The following is an 18714-nucleotide window of genomic DNA, read 5'->3' on the forward strand; positions in this document are numbered from 1 at the left end:
GTTCACAAAAGCCTTCAGGCAGAAGACATAAGAAAGGTTTAAAGAAAAATAAAATAGTATATTTTTGTAGTAGCATAGGCCTAGAAATTTAATTTTTGATGCTCTACTAAAATTTCAGTGTGTAAACCACATTTTCAGCCCTCTTATTTTCCACCCTTCCTTTTTAATATCTCACAAAGCTTTTCAATGATAACTTTTTTATTTACTTGTTCCCTTACACTTCTCCTTTTCTCTCATAGTTTTTTCCCCCTTGGACTGCATATCTTCACATATTCCTTATACTGTCAGAGTTCTTTGAATTTTGTGCTTAACATTGCATAATTATTTCTCCCCAGTCATCCCAGTTGTCTAAATCTTTTTTCAATTTACTCTGCTGTTCTCTTCAACTATGTTTTTCCCAGTCTTTCCCTTTCCTTTCTATCATTCCTCAATTAACATTCCTGTCTCCATCATTCCAACTCTATTCTTTTATCTTCCAACCATATCATCCTCTTTGCTTTCTATCCTGTTGCTGCTCAGATCATAGGCACTCCAGTTTTTAAGCAACTTGCAGGGGTGAACGACACAAAAGGTCAGCAGAAGGGAAGATCAGTACAAATATGCCAGACTTCCCTCTGTCTCCTTTCTACCTTAGAGAAGCTTGCTCCAGAAACTTCCCTGGTCCTTTACTGGTAGATAAGTGAAGGGGAATGAGGTTGCTGCAGAGTCACAAGGAGTGATAATTTCCCTACCAGCTGGGATTGAGGGTTGAGTGCTTCAAGGGCAGGACATGTGTGTTGAGCACATGCACAAACTCTGATTGGCTGATTATTCCTCTTCAAAATAAACTTATTTTTTGTGTTAGGTTTGAAGGAGTGTCATTTTAATGTATGCTGACCCAGGTTATCTTAATACTTTCCAGATGGTTTTTACAGTTTGGGACACTATTCAGGAAGGTTTGATTTCTGGACACATCTACTATGGAGTGGCACAAAAATAAAAGGTTTTTGGATAGGAATATACAGAAATATGGATGGTAATTCTTTTTTTTAATTTCAGCATTCAATCAAAATAAGTATTCAACAAGTATTATTCCCCAGAGGTCATTTTTATCTTTAAATATACATTCTAATGATGGTCTGGTAAGTCTATATATGTTTCTTAGCACCACCTAATATCAAAGGGGATGGTTCTAGGCCTCCCCTACACTGGTGGTGTTCAACCTATTTAGCTCTGCAGGCTGAACAAATGATGAGAGGCATGTCCACAGATCTGATCCAGCATGGGTTCAGCACATAGAGTTGGTTTGGTTTCAGTTTGCCTTTGGAGTGACCATATACACTGGCAACAACCACAGCCTGACCCCACACACCAGCACAATCCAGCCTGCGGGCCACCCTACAGGTCTGGAAATTTGATGCTGCTGGAAACTGTGGAAAATAATGCTTCCAGTACCCCACCAAATTTCCAGGTCTGTGGGAAACCCCATGGGCCAGATAATGTGGTGCTGCAGGCATAGTAGGTGGGTGCAAGCCAGAGTTTGGTTTGGTTTGCCTGCTACAGCATCTCATTGGTGGCTCATGTTCATCTTGTGAACCCCCAAGTCTCTTTCAGTCATGGTGCTAGTAAGCATAGCAATGCTGACCCTATAAGTATGATGCTGGTTTTTCCTCTCAAGGTAGAGTGCCCTGCACTTGTCTGCATTAAATGCAATCAGGTTTTGGTCCACCCACCTTGCGAGCCTGTCCAGGTCAGCCTGTATTCCCAACCTGTTCTCCAATGTGACTGCCTTCCCCCATAGTTTAGTGTCATGTGTGAACTTTGCCAGTCTGCATCTGATGCCTAAATCCAGATCATTTATGAAAATGGTGAAGAGTACTGGCCTGAGTACTGAGCCCTGAGGGACACCACTAGTCACCTCATGCCATGTTGATTTGTTGCTATCAACCAGTACACTTTGGGTCTGACCCCAGAGTCAGTTCCCCAGCCATTGGACCATGAGATGGTCGAGGCCACAGTTTTCCAGCTTAGCTATGAGGACATAATGGGAGACCAAGTCAAAGACCTTCTTGAAATACAGATATATGACATCAACCTCATCTTCCTTGTCCAGGCAATGTGGCATCTGATCGTAGAAGGAGATGAGGTTTGTCAGGCAAGACCTTCCAGCAACAAAGCCATGTTGGCTGGCACTCAGAAAGTTGCCTTTCATTAGCATGCTGCTGATGGAACCCTTGATAATTTTCTCCAGGATCTTTCCAGGGATGGATGTCAGACTGATTGGTCTGTAATTCCCTGAGTCTTCCTTCCTTCCTTTCTTGACAATTGGGACTACAGTGGCTCATTTCCAATCCTCCACTACCTCTCCCGAGTGCCACAAGTTCTCAAATATCTTTGCCATAGAGCGTGCTATGATGTCCACCAGCCCCTTCAGGACTCTTGGGTGCATACCATCCAGGCCTGTGGACCTGTAGATGAGTCTTTTCAGGTGTTCCCTCACTTGATCTACGTCAATTGTGGACCCATCTCCTGCCCCCTGGATGCTTTGTGTCCTATCTGACAGGGTGACTTTGGATGAGTAGAAGACTGATGCAAAGTAATCGTTTAGGAGATTTGCCTTTTCCTGAGTATCAGTCATCAGCTGCCCCCTTTGATTTAGCAGGGGTCCGATGTTGCCTTTGTTCTTCCTCTGACTTCCCACATACCTGAAGAAGGACTTTTTGTTGTCCTTGATTCCTGTGGCTAGCCTGAGTTTGGCGTCTGCCTTGGCTTTTCTGGTCCTCTCTATACAGGTACGGGCCAGTGCTCTGTAGTCCTTCTAGGTGATGACCAGGGATCCTGGTTTTCTCTGATTAAAAATTGCAAATTCTCTGATTAAAAACCCAAAATCCGTGATAAAAATTAAAGGCCCCCCACAGCCCCCTGCAGCACTGCTGGTGCACCGCACTCCTCGCCACAGTCTCAACAGCCTGCCTGATGCCCCTCACAACAGCCCCCCAGACCCACAGGCACAGACATGCAGACACAGACACTGACACATACCCCAACAGGTAAGTGTGTGTGGGGGGAAGGGCAGGGCAGGGTGGGGAAAAGGAAAAGGGGGATAGATCAAGAAGTGGGAGAGTGTGCCCCTATGCCCACTCCCAAGAGCAGGGCCAAGGGGTGAGGGCAGGGGTGCCACTCTGTGGGCCCACACATGTGCTGGCTGGCCTGACAGGGGGTTTTCACATGGAGGCTGCCACTGCACCCTGCGCTACTATCCCATGGCCACCTGCATGGCTTTGTGGGCAAGTGGTGCAGAGCACAGCAGCAGCAGTGTAGTAGCAACCACCATGTGTGGGCCACATATGTGCTGCCTGGACAGAGGGTGGAATGGGGGGCTTGCATGCAGTGGCATGCCTTGCAACTGGCTGCACAGCTCCACGAGGGTGCAGGGTAGTGGTGGCTGTAGGAAGGTTGGGGGAGGGGTGGGCTTTGCGGGCAAGAGCTTTCACTGTGGAGCCATGCCTTTTGGCCCTGGATCCTAGAGGTAAGTGGGGCTTGGGGGCTGTGGGGCAGGGCTGGGGAAGATGGTTGGGGGCTGCTGGCCCCAGGCAGCACACCACAGCTGGAAGCAGGGCCAGGGGGTGAGGGGAGGGGTGCCCCTCTGCGGGGGATTTTGTGGGCAAGCGTTGCGGGGTGCAGTGTGGTGGTGCATGCCATGTGCGGGCTGCACTCATGCCGCACAGCCACCTGCCTAGGGGAGGGGAAGAGGGAGGCTTGCATGCAACTGGAGCACAGTTCTGTGGCCGGCTCTGCAGCCATGGTGAGGAATGGTGGCTGGTGGGGATGGGGGGAAGGGCTCGCATGCAGCAGCAGCTGCCACTTACCTGGAAGACCGCGCCAGCAGTGACAGCCACTGCCTACAAAACCTCCTGCTGTGGCCATGGAGCTGTGCCCGGAGCTATGTAGCTGGCTGCCAGGCAGCAGTGGCAGTGTGGTGGTGGCCAGCTGGCATGCAGCTGTCCCCACCATCATCCCGCACCATGCCACTGGCACTGGCCACACAGCTCCAAGTGTGGCTTTGCGGTGGCAGTGGGAAGTTTTGTAGGTAGCAGCTGTCACTGCTGGCATGGGCAGCCACTGCTGATTACCTATGGGGCCACCAGTGCCAGCAGTGAAATCCCCATTTTCTCCAAAAGGAACATAATCCTCAAAGCACAAAGGAAGTCCATCCAATCCCAAAGGAAGTGCAGTCAGTGGGCTGGGGTGCCCCCTTGGCTCAATAGGGAACTTTTGGACCTCTTACACAATCCTCTAAGTCCAGGGTTACTGCACCTTGATGTCTGCATCAAGGTTCAGTAACCCTGGACTTAGAGGTGATGTTGGGTCTAAAACTACTGATCATCAAACAGCTATAGCCAGGTATAAATGGACCTGTCTTGGAATGGATTAATTGCTTCCTGTCAGAAAGATGTGTTAAACAGTTCTTCATGAACCCTATTTCCATTCTTTGATGGTATGCTCCAATATTTCATGTTATCACCATCTTCAGTGTCTGTGGTCTGTCAGAATTTTTCATGAGAAGGCATGTTTTATGATATGTTTGTATTTGGATGACACCCAGATACCTATTGTGAGTGGATAGATTCCCGGGCTTAGGCAAATACTGACAGTAAACAAGTAGCCACAAATCAATTGTACATGGTTTCTATTACAAAGCAAATAAAACATAAGACCCAAGCAGGATTGCATTAAAAAAAAGTATAATTGTTTTACTATAATATACTTCAATATATTTTCAGATTCTTGTTTTGTTTGCAGTATTTTTTGTTCTTCTTAACTCAATTTCATACCTCTGAATTCGCAAGCCCAACTTTGTGTGTATTGCTTCAAATTCTGCATGCCATTTACATTTATCACATTATGTACTCTTTTGTTAATAGAGTTCTTAGGTGTTAGTTAATAGTAAATGACATTACATTTTTGCCTAATAGGATTATTTTTCTTGAGCTCTCTCTAACAATACAAACAATGTGCTGATACTTGGAAAGCAGGTATTAGTTCAGAATTGCTGTGTATAGAAGAATGTTTTTCTTTTTTTTTTATACACATTCATTTTGACTTTAGGCCAGTGGTTATGGCTAGATAACACTGCAGTGGATTTTGTCAACTGGAATGCAGAACAGCCCAATGAGGGAGGTCACTGTGTTGAGATTTCTGGATTATATGGATTTTGGAATAAACTTGAGTGTTCTTATGAACAAGGATTTGTTTGTGAAAAATCAAACAGTAAGTAATATAGTTAATTATATATTAATATTTATCAGTTATCATTAGTATACTATAAAAATATCTCTGTGTAATATTACAATATATGTAGCTGTGGTATGGTAGGGGACTGACGCTATGTATATAGAAACATGCCACTTCCTGGGGAGCTAAATCCAGCCCTGTGTTGCTACAAAAACTATATCATATGACTTCTTCTTAAATTTACCAACCTTCACCTTAAAATAATTGGAGTTTTATTTGGGGCCTGTTTTTGTCCTCACAACTCCTGTTGGAGACTGCCAGGACCTCACTCCTGTAGTGATTAAAAACCATGATGATGGTATAATAAGAGATATCATGGTATATTGGAAATAGATTCATAGATTCATAGATGCTAGGGTCGGAAGGGACCTCAATAGATCATCGAGTCCGACCCCCTGCATAAGCAGGAAAGAGTGCCGGGCCTACGTTACCCCAGCTAGATACACATCCAACCTTCTCTTGAATACCCCCAGGGTAGGGGAGAGCACCACCTCCCTTGGGAGCCCGTTCCAGACCTTGGCCACTCGAACTGTGAAGAAGTTCCTCCTAATATCTAATCTAAATCTGCTCTCCTCCAGCTTGTGGCCATTATTTCTTGTAACCCCCAGGGGCGCCTTGGTGAATAAATACTCACCAATTCCCTTCTGTGCCCCCCTGACGAACTTATAGGCAGCCACCAGGTCGCCTTTCAACCTTCTCTTGCGGAGGCTGAAAAGGTCCAGTTCCTCTAATCTCTCCTCATAGGGCTTGGCCTGCAGGCCCTTAACCATACGAGTGGCCCTTCTCTGGACCCTCTCCAGGTTATCCGCATCTTTCTTGAAGTGCGGCGCCCAGAACTGCACGCAGTACTCCAGCTGCGGTCTGACCAGCGCCCGATAGAGGGGAAGCATCACCTCCTTGGACCTATTTGTCATGCATCTGCTGATGCACGATAAAGTGCCATTGGCTTTTCTGATGGTTTCGTCACACTGCTGACTCATGTTCATCTTGGAGTCTACTAGGACTCCAAGATCCCTTTCCACTTCCGTGCCACCCAGCAGGTCATTTCCTAGGCTGTAGGTGTGCTGGACATTTTTCCTCCCTAGATGCAGCACTTTGCATTTCTCCTTGTTGAACTGCATTCTGTTGTTTTCTGCCCACTTGTCTAACCTGTCCAGGTCTGCTTGCAGCTGTTCCCTGCCCTCCGGCGTGTCCACTTCGCCCCATAGCTTAGTGTCATCTGCAAACTTGGACAGAGTACATTTCACCCCCTCGTCCAAGTCACTGATGAAGACATTAAAGAGTATCGGTCCAAGCACCGAGCCCTGCGGGACCCCACTGCCCACACTCTTCCAGGTCGAAACCGACCCATCCACAAATCTATTCTCCTAAAGTGCAATGTAAAGAATTCATCCAAATGGCAGGTATTATTAAAATATAACTAGCAGTTTACAGTACTTCTGCTTTTGTATGCACAAATGGAAGCATTTCAAATGCACTTCTTTGGCAGAAAAGCCCGGGTACCCACACTCTGAGAACCGATTTTGAAATTAAACATCTAAACTCTATAGCCATTTTTGAAAATTTAGTCTGTCGTCTTTATCAAAAGATTTTATTAGTATTGTGGTAACCATTTTATTGCCACCTTCTTTTAAATATAAAACAAATACTGTAGGCAATTTAGAAACAGTTTATCTCATTCTTATGCTTCATTTTCCTGATTCTCTGGTATTATATATTAGCAATATGAAACAGCATGTTGTACAATTTATTTGTTTTAATTTCACTTAATTTGGTGACCATACATCCCATTTAAGAAACATCTGTGTTTAAAACAGGGCTGTCCAGTAAAAATAGCATTGTTCCAACCCTCCCCTGTTTTCTGCCTTCCCTGTGCCCACTTCTTTCCCTCTGGCTTCAGTGTGCTCAGTTGAGATCAAAGCTGGTTGGTTTTTTTTTTAAGGTTTTATTCGTCTCCCTTCAGTTATCTTTTCTCTAAGATGAAAAGTTCTAACTTATTTAGTTTCAGTTTATACAGAAGTCTCTCTGCACTTCTGGCCATGCTTGTTATTTGGGAAGTGAATGATGAAAGATAATTTCCCTACTTAATGGGCACGTCTACATATGCATTTGACCAGGATCTGTTTACTTGTGAGTAAACTACTTATGAGTAAATGCTTCTGGGCAGGTGACACATGCAGGGTCAAGGGAGCAGATTTGCTGCTAATGGAAGGATAGTGCTTCCATTTCCTGGAGCCCTGCAATGGGCCCCTACCACCACGAGGGCAGCTGTAGGTATCCCTGGGTGCTAGCCGAAGGGCTGTCAGGGAACACTGGACCAAGAGACAGCTGCCCCCAGGGTGCTGCCTGCTGCTGGGGTGGGGATAATTTCCCCCTGCTTCAGCAGCAGGGAGCTCCTGGCCCTGGTTTCCCCATCAGGGGCAGGGGACTCAAAAAGAGCTGCAGGAGAGGGGTAGGTCCCAACCCCTTGCCCCATCCACTCCCCAGCCTGTTCCCTGCCCAGCTCTGTGATCATGGATGTGGGTAGGGAACATGCTCCCCAGCCCCAGCTAGCAGTGAGATCTCAGCACTGGCTTTACAATCGTGGGGCTGGCACAGGAAAATCCTTATCTCCCAGGCCAGGCTCCATGATCATGGGCCCAGGCTGGGAGACCTTTATTTCCCAACTCCCTACTTGCCAATTGCAATCTTGGAACAGGGGGCCTGGAATTCCCTGCCGGGAGCAGGGGAACATTGACCCTACCACCTGGCATTCATTGGTGGAGCCCACCTGAGCAGCAGATCCCGGGGTCAGGGAGCAATCTTCCCATCCCCTGGTGGCCAGCAGACTGGGAGCAGATTTTCTCCTGGTCAGGCATCTACATGAGCGCTACTGCACCATTACTAATTGCAATTAAATTTGCTATTTACTCATGATTAGTGAGGTTTACTGTGCAGTAAGCTATGCTACTTCACACTAAAGTGTCTTGCGTAGATGAACCTAGTAAGAACTAGTTCCCTACTTAATGGCCACATTGACATGTGTGCTTTACTGTGGAGTGGACTAATTGACTGCAGAGTAAAGCATCACTGTCTACACGTGACGGTACTAGGCTGCAGTAAACTAAATCTGTTGTGAGAGAGTAGATGCAAGTGTAGAGACTGTAGATGCAAGTGTAGAGACTGACCGTGGGTGTAAATTGTGCCCAGTGAGCCCAGCCAGCAGGGGGCCAGACTCCTGCCTGCTACCTAGCCAAACAGCTCCACACTTTCAACAGCCTCATGCTCTAGCCAGCCCCTCTGCCACCTGATGCCACCACCTGGAGCCTGGGGCAGAGCAGGGCAGGAGTGGCCCTGGTGTAAACGACTCTGCTGTGTCTCAAATTGCTGCTGTCCCAGATGCGTGTATAGACATTATGCCTGGGTAATTTACTCTGGCTCAAACTGCTCCAGAGTTTATTGCTTCTAATCAATTGTATGTTTAGATACACCCAATTTGTCCTATAATTCCCACTCCTGAGTGTCCCATATTTTTGTTACACATCTCCTCAGCAGTGTACCCTGGTTGCCAAGAAGGCTAACAGCATACTGGGCTGCATTAGTACAAGCGTTGCCAGCAGATCAAGGGAAGTAATTATTCTACTGAATTCTGTACTGGTGAGGCAACATCTGGAGTACTGTGTCCCCCCACTATAGAAAGGATGTAGACAAGTTGGTGAGAGCACACAGGAGAGCAACAGGAATGGTGCAGGGTCTGGGGCACATGGCTTCTGGAAGAGGGACTGAGGGAACTGGGTTTTAGTCTGCAGAAGAGAAGGTTAAGCAGGGATTTGATAGCAGCCTTAACTACCTGAAGGGTGGTTCCAGAGAGGATAGAGTTAGATTAGACTGTTCTCAGTGAAGCACTGGAACAAGTTAACTAGAAATATGGTAGAATCTCCATCCTTGGAAGTTTTTAACCTCCAGCTTGACAAAGCCCAGGCTGAAATGATCTAGTTGGGGATGGTCCTGCTTTGAGCAGGAGGCTGGACTAAATGATCTCCTGAGGTCCCTTCCAGCCCTATTTTCTATTATTCCTTGAAGTAAGAGGTTTTATAAAAGAGTTTACTTGTCTAGTCTTATAGTTCAATTATATTAAAAAGTAGATAAAGCTCTTGTCACATATTTTATCTCTTCTAATTCTCTTTATTAGTGTAAGAGCACTATAAACACAACAGCAAACCTTCCTATTTTTCAATCCAGTATAGTTTTCATTGAAATAGTCCAACTTTTATAAATTCTGAATATGTCTTTTTTCCTTTTAAAGCAATTGAAATTGAAAAAGCTGTGAAGATTTCAAGGGAAAGAGGTAGGGTTATTTTTAAACAAAGTATTAAAATCCCAAGTTCAATAAGAGTATATAGTACAAGTTTCAAAACCACTCAAATTCAGTGGTTACATAATCATAAAGTCCTTAAATACTTTTGAAAAAAAAAATTCAAAATGCTTTCCTAAATGGTTAGCAGTTCATGTTCCTGTCTAAAATTGGTTACAAATGATGCCTTGGCCTCATCGGATCAGCTCCTATTGGGCAAAATCCTAAGGTCCTTCCTTAGGTTTGAATTAGGTCCCTCCCTTTTCTAGGAGGGCAAGAAAAAGGTAAGAGTATAGGAGGGGTGTACTGTACCTCTCTTATTTCCATGCCTTAAGCAAGGATTAGGGCCAAGGACAGTCAAGGACCCTATACTTGGAAAACACAGCTTTTGGATGCCAATGGCGCACACAGTTTTAGTGAGGTAGAACTATGGCACTCTACCTCACATAACTGCGCCTATAAAGGTTTGCATGATGGAGAGACTATGGAAGGAACCTTCATTCTCTTCAGACCATGATCTCATGGGAGCAGGATCGTTTCACATGACTTTTTGTTTGGGTATCACCTAGCTCTAAGTTTTCAATGAGTCTTCTGGCCATTTCTCATGGTCCTATTGAATTAAATAGGTGTTGACTTGAAACTAGATGCGAGTGGGGACATCAAGATTGGATGCATGTAGTCAGGATAAAACTATTTGAATAATGAAGACAGATTTTTAATTATTGTTATAAGCAGCCAGTGTATTCTCTGCTGCTGTTCATGGAGTTCTGTTACCTGTGAATCTCATGCCTTTGTCAGCATTCATACTTTATCAGGCACTCATGAAAATACCCCGAACTCGCCAAATTTCTGAAATTCTTTTATCCTTATTTAAGATGAAAAAATACAAAACGTGAAAATAATGATGGGTCAGAAATAAACATTACCAAGCAGGTTTATTTGTTTCCCAATTGGGAGCAGAGACCATTTCATGTGATCAAGGTGAACAATCATGGAGCACAAATAACAAATAGTGAAAAGATCATAGATTGTTCAAAGACTAAAAACCTTTTATTTAAGTTATAATATGAAATATGTTAATATCTTCCTCCATAGTTACTGCTGCTCCCACCATAATCTGAGTCTTCTTAAACAGAGGGTTCTGTTAAAGGAAAGGGTAATCACCAGTAATCCTTTGACATGGCTTAGTGCCCAGGTTGGAGCAGAACTGTCTCCAAGGGTCTTGACAGATGTTAATTTAATGAGATGTGATCCTGGATCCTCAAACTAATGCATCTTGCTATTGTATATCAGACATGCATAACAGGACATGCATTTTTTTGGCAATTTATAGTGTTAATTGTGCCATAAATGTAACGTCCATCTGGGGCCCAAGTTTAGGATGGAAATCTCCAACATGCCTTGGCAGGGTTGAGAATTTGCTCCTTTGTTCTCTATATTCAGTAGTTGTCATCTAATATAATCACCAATGCATTTAATAATGTTCTGTATTTGTTTACAGAAGAGAAGAAGGATGAAGAGCCTTCTGCATCTGGCAGCTTTGCAATCTGGATACTGGGAGTGCTGGCCATTCTTAGTTTAGCTGGAGCTGGCCTCATGGCCTCTTTCTTATACAAGAAAAAAATGCAAAATCAAGAGGAAAGAAGTGGTGAAGGCAATGAGATACAACTGAATAGCACTGATACTGCTGCTTAAGGAAGTAGTGAAATAAAGGATTCTGTAGGCAGTATCAGGCAGAATGTACACACTGTCGTCTAGTTTAATAAAACTAAGGATGTGCCAGATTTTGGTAATTTAACTAAGTGGAATGAATTGAATCTCTAACCAAAGACAAATTCTCTTGTAGCAGTAATTGCTTATTTTGTGTTGTATGCATTTTTAAGCAAGTAGAAACATTCATTACTATTATACTGTTCTAGCATTCAGACTCTTCCCATAAATGGAACAAGTGAGCATGGATAATTGTTCAGAAATATTATTTCTTATTTAGAACTAGTTGGCCCTAAGATATCATGATCATTGAATTTGCTTTGTGGAAGCCAAAAAGCACTCAAAGTGTTAATCTAATTCTGCTGACATTCTGAAAGTTATCCCACAAAATTAATTCTAGCAACCCACTCCTGTTTTGTTTGTTTGTTTTTGAATGGGAATTACGTTTCACTGTTTATGTAAAGAAGTATTGCACATTATCACTTCAGAAAATTTTAGGAGACACAAAACCTTGTGTTTTCATTTTCTTTAGTATAGTAACAGTAATGTAGTAACTTGTAATCAAGTTCAAATAAATCTTGATAATACATAAACTTGTAATCCATGTCAGTTCTGCAAATGGTTTTGTAATTTTGTGTGGGAACTATCAAGGTATTGCCCACCTTTCTACAGCAAAGAATTGCTGAGGTGTAATTTAGCAGCTGCTATTATGACTAAGTGGTCTTAGCAGGATACACTTTGCTCATCCTACATAGGGAAGGAGCTAAAAAGGTGCCCTAAACTTAGGCTGTATTATCTGCTTCTGGTTGGAAAAATGCATCCAGTAGGATCACTTTCTCTGTAGTCAAAAATGTCATAAGACAACACTGATTTTTACAACGTGTAACAGTCACACCTTGATGGATAACCAAGACAATGAATGACCAGAAAAAAGAATTGCCATCGTCTCCAGGGAACTAGAGAGATGCAATATTGGCATTGCAGCTGTGAGATGAGACAACCGGATGAGAGTCAATTGACGGAAGAGAGGGTGGAGGCTACACCTTTTTCTGGAAAGGGAAACCAGCCCAGGACAAACGTGTTCTTGGTGCTGGTTTCACCATCAAGAATCAGTTCATCAGTCAAGTTATAGAGCTCCCCATGGGCATTAATGAATGCCCAAACAAAAAGTCATGTGAAACTTCAGTGCCAGTTGGGCATAGCCTGGAAGTCTGCAATGGCACCACTGGGAAGGAAAGAGTAGGGAAAGCTAACTCCAGTGCCATCCTTCCCCTGAGCACATGTGCAAAGCACAATCTTGGCACAATCTTCAGACAGTAACAAATAGACTACCTGGAGACATCTTCACTCTAAGCACTGGTACTTCCTTGATTATGTAATTGTTAGGGCCTGTGGTCAAATGGTGTCCATGTCACGTGAGCAATATGAGAAGCCAATGACTGCTGGACAGAACATCATTTTTCAGACCCATGATGAACATCTGGCTTGCTCCAAAACATCCAAAATATGAAGGACTTTCAACACCAAATCTCTTCAGTGCCTGAAGGTCTGTATAGATTTTAACAGTGTCTCCAAGAACAGCTCTCTGCCCTGCCCACAGATGAAGGCAACACTGAGGAATTTTGGAAGGGGTACAAAACTGCCATTCATATGGCCTGTGCTGAATCCATTGGCTATACCACCTATCAATACCAAGACTGTCTGAATAAGATTAATACTGTGATCCAGGCTTTCCTCAACCAAAAGAGAAGGGCTTATTCTGCTTGATGACTCCTCATCACAGCTCCTCAAAACCAAACCTCAAAGGAGGGTTTGGGAAATCAGTGGTGTTAAGATAAAGCTAAGGATATCCAGTTCTATGCTGATGAACATGACATGCATAGCTTTTTCTGGCCAATGCAGGCCATCTATGGCCCAGCTTCCCATGGTCCTACTTTGCTTACTCGACACTCCTCAAAGATGGTATGTAATCAAGGAAACCAAGAACAAGGCTACTATACCAGATGGCATACCTGATGAAATACACAAAGATAGCATTGAGGAACTGGAACTAAGACTCCATGAACTTCTTCTTCAAATATGGAATAACAGAGAGAGCCTGAGGAATGCCAACACCATCACGATCTTCAAGAAAGGAGATTAGTCTGTACTGCGTTCCCTTCTAGAGTGGAGAAAATCCTCTTGAACCATTTTCTATCTCTTGCTGATGAAGAAGTCTCAGTTTCAGACCATTGCATGGGGCAGTGGTCATGATCTTTGTTGACCACCAGCTCCAAGAAAAGTTTTAAAAACACCAGGACCTGCATATGGCCTTCACTGACCTTACTACGGTCTTGATTCCATCAAACATGAAGCATTATGAAAAGTACAGGCTGGATGTCTGGAAAAGTACATCAAGGTCCTAAGGCTTCTCTCTGACCATATGACTGTGACCATTCTTATAGTGGATCAAGTCAGATTGAGTCAGGCACTGACTTTAATATAAGCTTATGTAATGCCAAGCACAATGGGGCCTAACCTGTTTAAAGTGTTAAGGTGCTGTACCAATGTAAATATTACCGTATTTACTTAACTCTAGGATGACTGTAAATATAAGACAATTGTTGTAGTAATTAGATTCTATATATGGAAAATGTATAAATGTCATAATTGTCTAGGTATAGAATCTAATTATTTAACAGTTATCTTGAATTCATCTTCTTCTCACTGCTACAGCAAGGAAAATAGTGGCTGGGAAGGGTAGGTGGCTGGAGAGAGTCAGATGACCCTCTTGCCTTCTTCCATTCCACTTCTTCCCCAGGCAGCCTTCCTGCCTCTCCCCCACATGCTGCAACCTCCAGATCCCTACAGTCTCTGTCCCTCCCCCACCCACAGTCTCTGCCTCTGCTGCCCTCCACCACTTAGTGACAGACCCTGCTTAGGGTCAGGGCAAGTAGAGGCGATACAGGAGACCCCCAGCCTAGACTCAGGACCAGAATCAGAACCTCAACAGCTTGCTGTCCACCCCTCTCCTGCTTTATATAGGAAACCTTATTAATTTGAAATACATGCACCATTTGGTTCTGGATTAATATAACTGATTTTTTTTAAAACTAAACATACCCATAGTCATTTTCATATTACATTACTTTACATGCAAATTACTATCAGTATCTGCAGAGTTAATTCATCCAGAATTGATCATTATAACTTGTTGCAAACTGCTGCATGTTTAAGCACAGGTATTCCATAATTTTTGGATTTTAAACTTCCTTGTAGAACAACAAGGAAGTTTTTTACTTCCCTGCCTGCCATCTGACATCTCCAGGGAAAGAATTCTACCTGATCAACACATCAAAGAGCTACTCAACACAGTTCACAAAGATACTCTCATGGAGTATCTCAGCCTTCCATCTTCAACTCCCACTGTGCAAAAATGAAGTTTATTTCCTGCCTATGGGGACTTTTTATCATCTTGTACCATCTATACTTTTCCCAGAGCCTGGTGAAGGACTTTAATCCTGAAAGCTTGCAGAAAAGGACAATTTTCTTGCCATTTTCCAGTTGGTCTAATAAAAGGTATCATTTTGGAACCAAGAGTTCTAGTTTTTTGTATGGTATTCCATAAATGCACTTTTGATCAGCACGTTTGTACTTAGTACTTACATACTACAAATTATACTTTATATTAATCCAGAACCAAAAGGCTCATGATTTATCATAGTTCATGGGCCCCAGCAGTCAACAGCATTAAAGACATGGTGACATCACAGCCTGGCACTGCTCAGTATGTGTATGTACTCCAGTTACCCTCCTCCCCATCTGCAAAAAATCCATGTACTGATTAGCCCAGCACTCCTGACTGGAACTGGATTTCCTTGTCAACCCCTGAGCAGCAGACAGAATGGGATCAGCAGGAGAACATATGTCAAGTGAGAAGCAGAGGACAGTGGGAGCATGATGGCCCACCAGGAGTAGCATGGCAGGACAGTACCAAGAGGCTTGTGGCACCAAGAGAAGCTAGAGAGGAGCAGAGGCTGTGGCTCGAGGCAACTTTAAATTGACAATGGGAAGCAAATGGGATTAACAATGAACAGATACGATTTCCTGGAAAAGGTACTGTTTAAGGTTTTGGAAGTGCAGGCAGAGCTTCTTAAACCAAATAACTTGACAGTTTACTTACTGGGATGGAGAAGGGCATGATAACTTTTGGAAGAAATATACAGAGAAAGGTAGGAGAGAGGTATTAAGGATAAAGTTCATAGCAGGGGAAAAGTGAACAGAAAGAGTGATTATAGTTTGAATGTACATGGATTTAATGGAGGCAGAAAACAGAAAGATGGATGGAAAAGTACATCCAAAGGGTAATGTCAATAGAGGAGGGACAAATATGATATCTGGATAGGGTCTTGGAGATCATGAGTAGTGTTACAAGCAGATGAGTGGAGCCCAGGTGGAGTGCTGCATCTCCCATCAGTGATCCATATCAGGGCATACTGAGGTTATATAATGCCCCAGAGGAAATCAAAATGGTGTAGCAAATGCAGAAAGGTGGGAGACCTGTCTGCACACTGTCTCTTCACAGTTGTGCTACAGATGTGAGGAGATGGGGCATATAGCAGCAGAGTGCCAAGAGTCCCTAAAATGTACTATTTATTAGGAAGAGGGACACTTGTATTATAGGTGTCCCAAAGTATTTGCAAGTATAGTCAGACCACCTGAGGAACAGCAAAATCTGGAGTGGAAGAATGAAAGAGAGGAGGGGTTGGGCACTGAGGTAGAAATGGCAGAAGAAATAATGCAGGATGGTGAAAGAGAGAAGATGGGGGTGAAATTTATGTGACTGAGGCAGAACAGGAGGAGATAGAAAATGGAATGGAAGGGAAGGAGGGAACAGCAAACAGGTCAGACATGGAGGTGGGGTTGGGGAAGAAAGAAGACACTTTACAGACAACAGAAGTGGAGATGGAGCAAGAGAAAGAACCAGAGACAGGCCAGGAAAGGAAAGACAATCAGAGACTGAAGACCAGGAAGAATAAAACTAATTATGAAGGAGGCGAATCAGAGGAAGAACTGGAGAGCAGTTTTCTGTCACTAACATACCCTTGCTCCGGCCCAGCGTAGAGATCAGAAGGCGGGAAGTAGTAGGGAGGCAGGAATGTGCAAGCCTTCTGTAGCAGGGTGGCATCCCCAGGGGTGGCCATAAGCCCTTTGAGGCCCCCAAATTTCCCGTTTGCTCTGTTCACTCTAGGAACAATGTCCCCTTCGTTTGTACACCACACCTTGATATCTTTTATGGTTTTAAAAAGGAGGCTGCCCCAAGGCTTCCCAGGCCTGGACTTGCTCTAATGACCATCATCTAGTGGCTGTTGTCCTTTGCCTTATGGGTTAATTACATGGCTCTGCACCTCCCCTAAATCATGCCTATCGTGGCATTATTATGGACATTCTCTTTGGCACATGTCTACACTCACGGGCTATCCTTTGAGCCTTCAGACCCTCAGTCTCTTGCACAGGCCACTTCTGTGCCGTGCACAGCCCCATTTGAGTCTCTAGGCCTCTCAGTTCCTCATTCAGCCACTCTGGGATACCAGACCCCTTGGATCATTGCCTGACTCCCCCCCCACACCCAGGATCCCAGGTTGCTTGGTCCCTTACTTGGCCCCTTTCTGGGTCCTCAGACCTCTCAGCCTCTCAGTCAGCCTTTCTCTGGGCTGCCAAACCCATTGGTCCCTTACATGGATTTTCACAGGGCCTCACTATTCTCAGCCCATCACTGGGACGTTGGGCCTTTCAAGTCCTACTTCACCATTCCCAGCCTTCATTAGGCTGCACTGTTCCTGACCCCTTACTGGGCTTCACTATTCCCCGGCTCCTTCCTGGGCTGCTGGATTCTCATGGTCCCACTTGCTCTAAGCCTTTTTCTGGGCCTCTGGACCTCTCTGATATTGTTCTGCCTCAACTCCTACTTGGGCCTCTGGATCATTTGGTCCTGCTCTTGCTTTTATTTTAGAATGTGCTCCCCTAGTCTTTCCTTACCAAGGGATAACCCACAAGGCAGTGGGTCTGGGGTTTTAGGGTGCCCCAGATTCACCCTTCCCTGGGGTTTGGCCTTGGTGGCACTTTCTAGAGGCTGCTCTGCCATGAGCAGCCTCAGCACCATGACCTCAACCCCCAGTAGGGTGCAGTTTTTGGTCATACCCAGGACTAGCTTAGGCCCTGGCCTCTTTCCCCAGAACCATGCTGTCCCTAGCTAAAATCCCTAGCTACAAGCTTCTTGGCCCCTTAATGCTGTCAACCCTCTGAGCTCCCTTGGCCCCAGATCTCTCTCTTTCTGAGCCCTGATCTCATTAGCTCTCAAGCAGGCACCTTCTAGGCTCAGCTCTTTCTTTCCTCCGAGCTACCTCTGGCTCTCCTACCTCTGGAACCCCTGGTCTTGGTGCTGTCTTGGACTCTCCTCTACATTCAGTGGCCCTGTCTCAGCCATCCTTATTCTGGGCTTCAATTTCTCTGACCTATTCCTCTCTGGCTGCGGCCACACCTGTACCTTTGGCCCTCTCCCAAGCGCTGGCCCCACCTCAGGCCAGCTGAGAACTCTGGGCCCTTTCTGGCTCTGGCAGTCTCCCAGTGCTGCCACCTCTACCCTGGCCCCACTAGTAAGCCCGTGAGATTCTCTGGGTCACTCTCTTTGCTACCACCTGTTCTGGGCCCTCCTATTCTTCAGATAGTTCTGGCTTGGCCATCTTCATTCTGGGCTGCAGGCCCCTGAACCTCCTTCCTCTCTGGTGGTGGTCCTTCCTGACTGTGGCAGGCCAGTGAAATTCTATGGGGGTCAGTTCTTCAGCCTACTAGCTGACATGTACTTACTGCTCTTAGTCCCAGTCTCTGGGCTGATTTGAGCCTAAAATAGGTCTGAGACCCTCTCTCTGGGCTTCACTTGGACCCCATAACAGGTCTTCTGTGTTGAGCTCCTCAATCTGGGCTCTCCCAGGCCTCACAATAGGCCATATGCTTTAAGCCCTCTCTATGGGCTCACCTGGACCCCAGTCTGGGTCCTTAGGAATGTCCTTCATCCCCTAATTCCTACCCAAACCTCCAGACTGCTTCAGTTGTCCTCTCTGTGGTGGTGCTCTAGAGTTGCAGTCCTTCTGCTGGGGTGATGTTCACTCAGCAGAGTCCAAGATGTTACTGCTGGGCTTGTCTCAGGACCTGGGCTTATTCCTGCTCTAAGCCCATCCTTCCTCCTGAATCAAGTGACTCCCTCTATCAGCCTTAGCCTCAACTGGCAGTTCCCTCGGTCAGCTGACTACTAATCAGCCCTGGTCCACGCCTGCTGGTGGCTTTGCAGGCTGTCTGACCTCTTAGGCTAGGGACAGACATTGCACATAAACCAGTTTAAGTGATCAGAAAATTATTTA

General features: G+C 45.0%; 1 protein-coding gene across 1 annotated transcript in view; it reads left to right on the forward strand.

The window, feature by feature from the left end:
* LOC149864951 (macrophage mannose receptor 1-like) overlaps nt 1-11816 on the forward strand; it is a 112260-nt gene extending 100444 nt beyond the window's left edge. The window contains exons 27-30 of the mRNA XM_090049812.1: nt 902-1015; nt 5089-5250; nt 9560-9601; nt 11109-11816. Of these exons, the coding sequence (XP_089905938.1) occupies nt 902-1015; nt 5089-5250; nt 9560-9601; nt 11109-11302 (512 nt within the window). The 3' untranslated portion in view covers nt 11303-11816. The remainder of the gene's footprint in view (nt 1-901; nt 1016-5088; nt 5251-9559; nt 9602-11108) is intronic.
* The last annotated feature ends 6898 nt before the right edge of the window (nt 11817-18714 follow it).

The sequence above is a fragment of the Crocodylus siamensis genome, chromosome 5, assembly GCF_052110815.1.
Source record: "Crocodylus siamensis isolate JL-2025a chromosome 5, ASM5211081v1, whole genome shotgun sequence".
Classification (NCBI taxonomy): domain Eukaryota; kingdom Metazoa; phylum Chordata; order Crocodylia; family Crocodylidae; genus Crocodylus; species Crocodylus siamensis.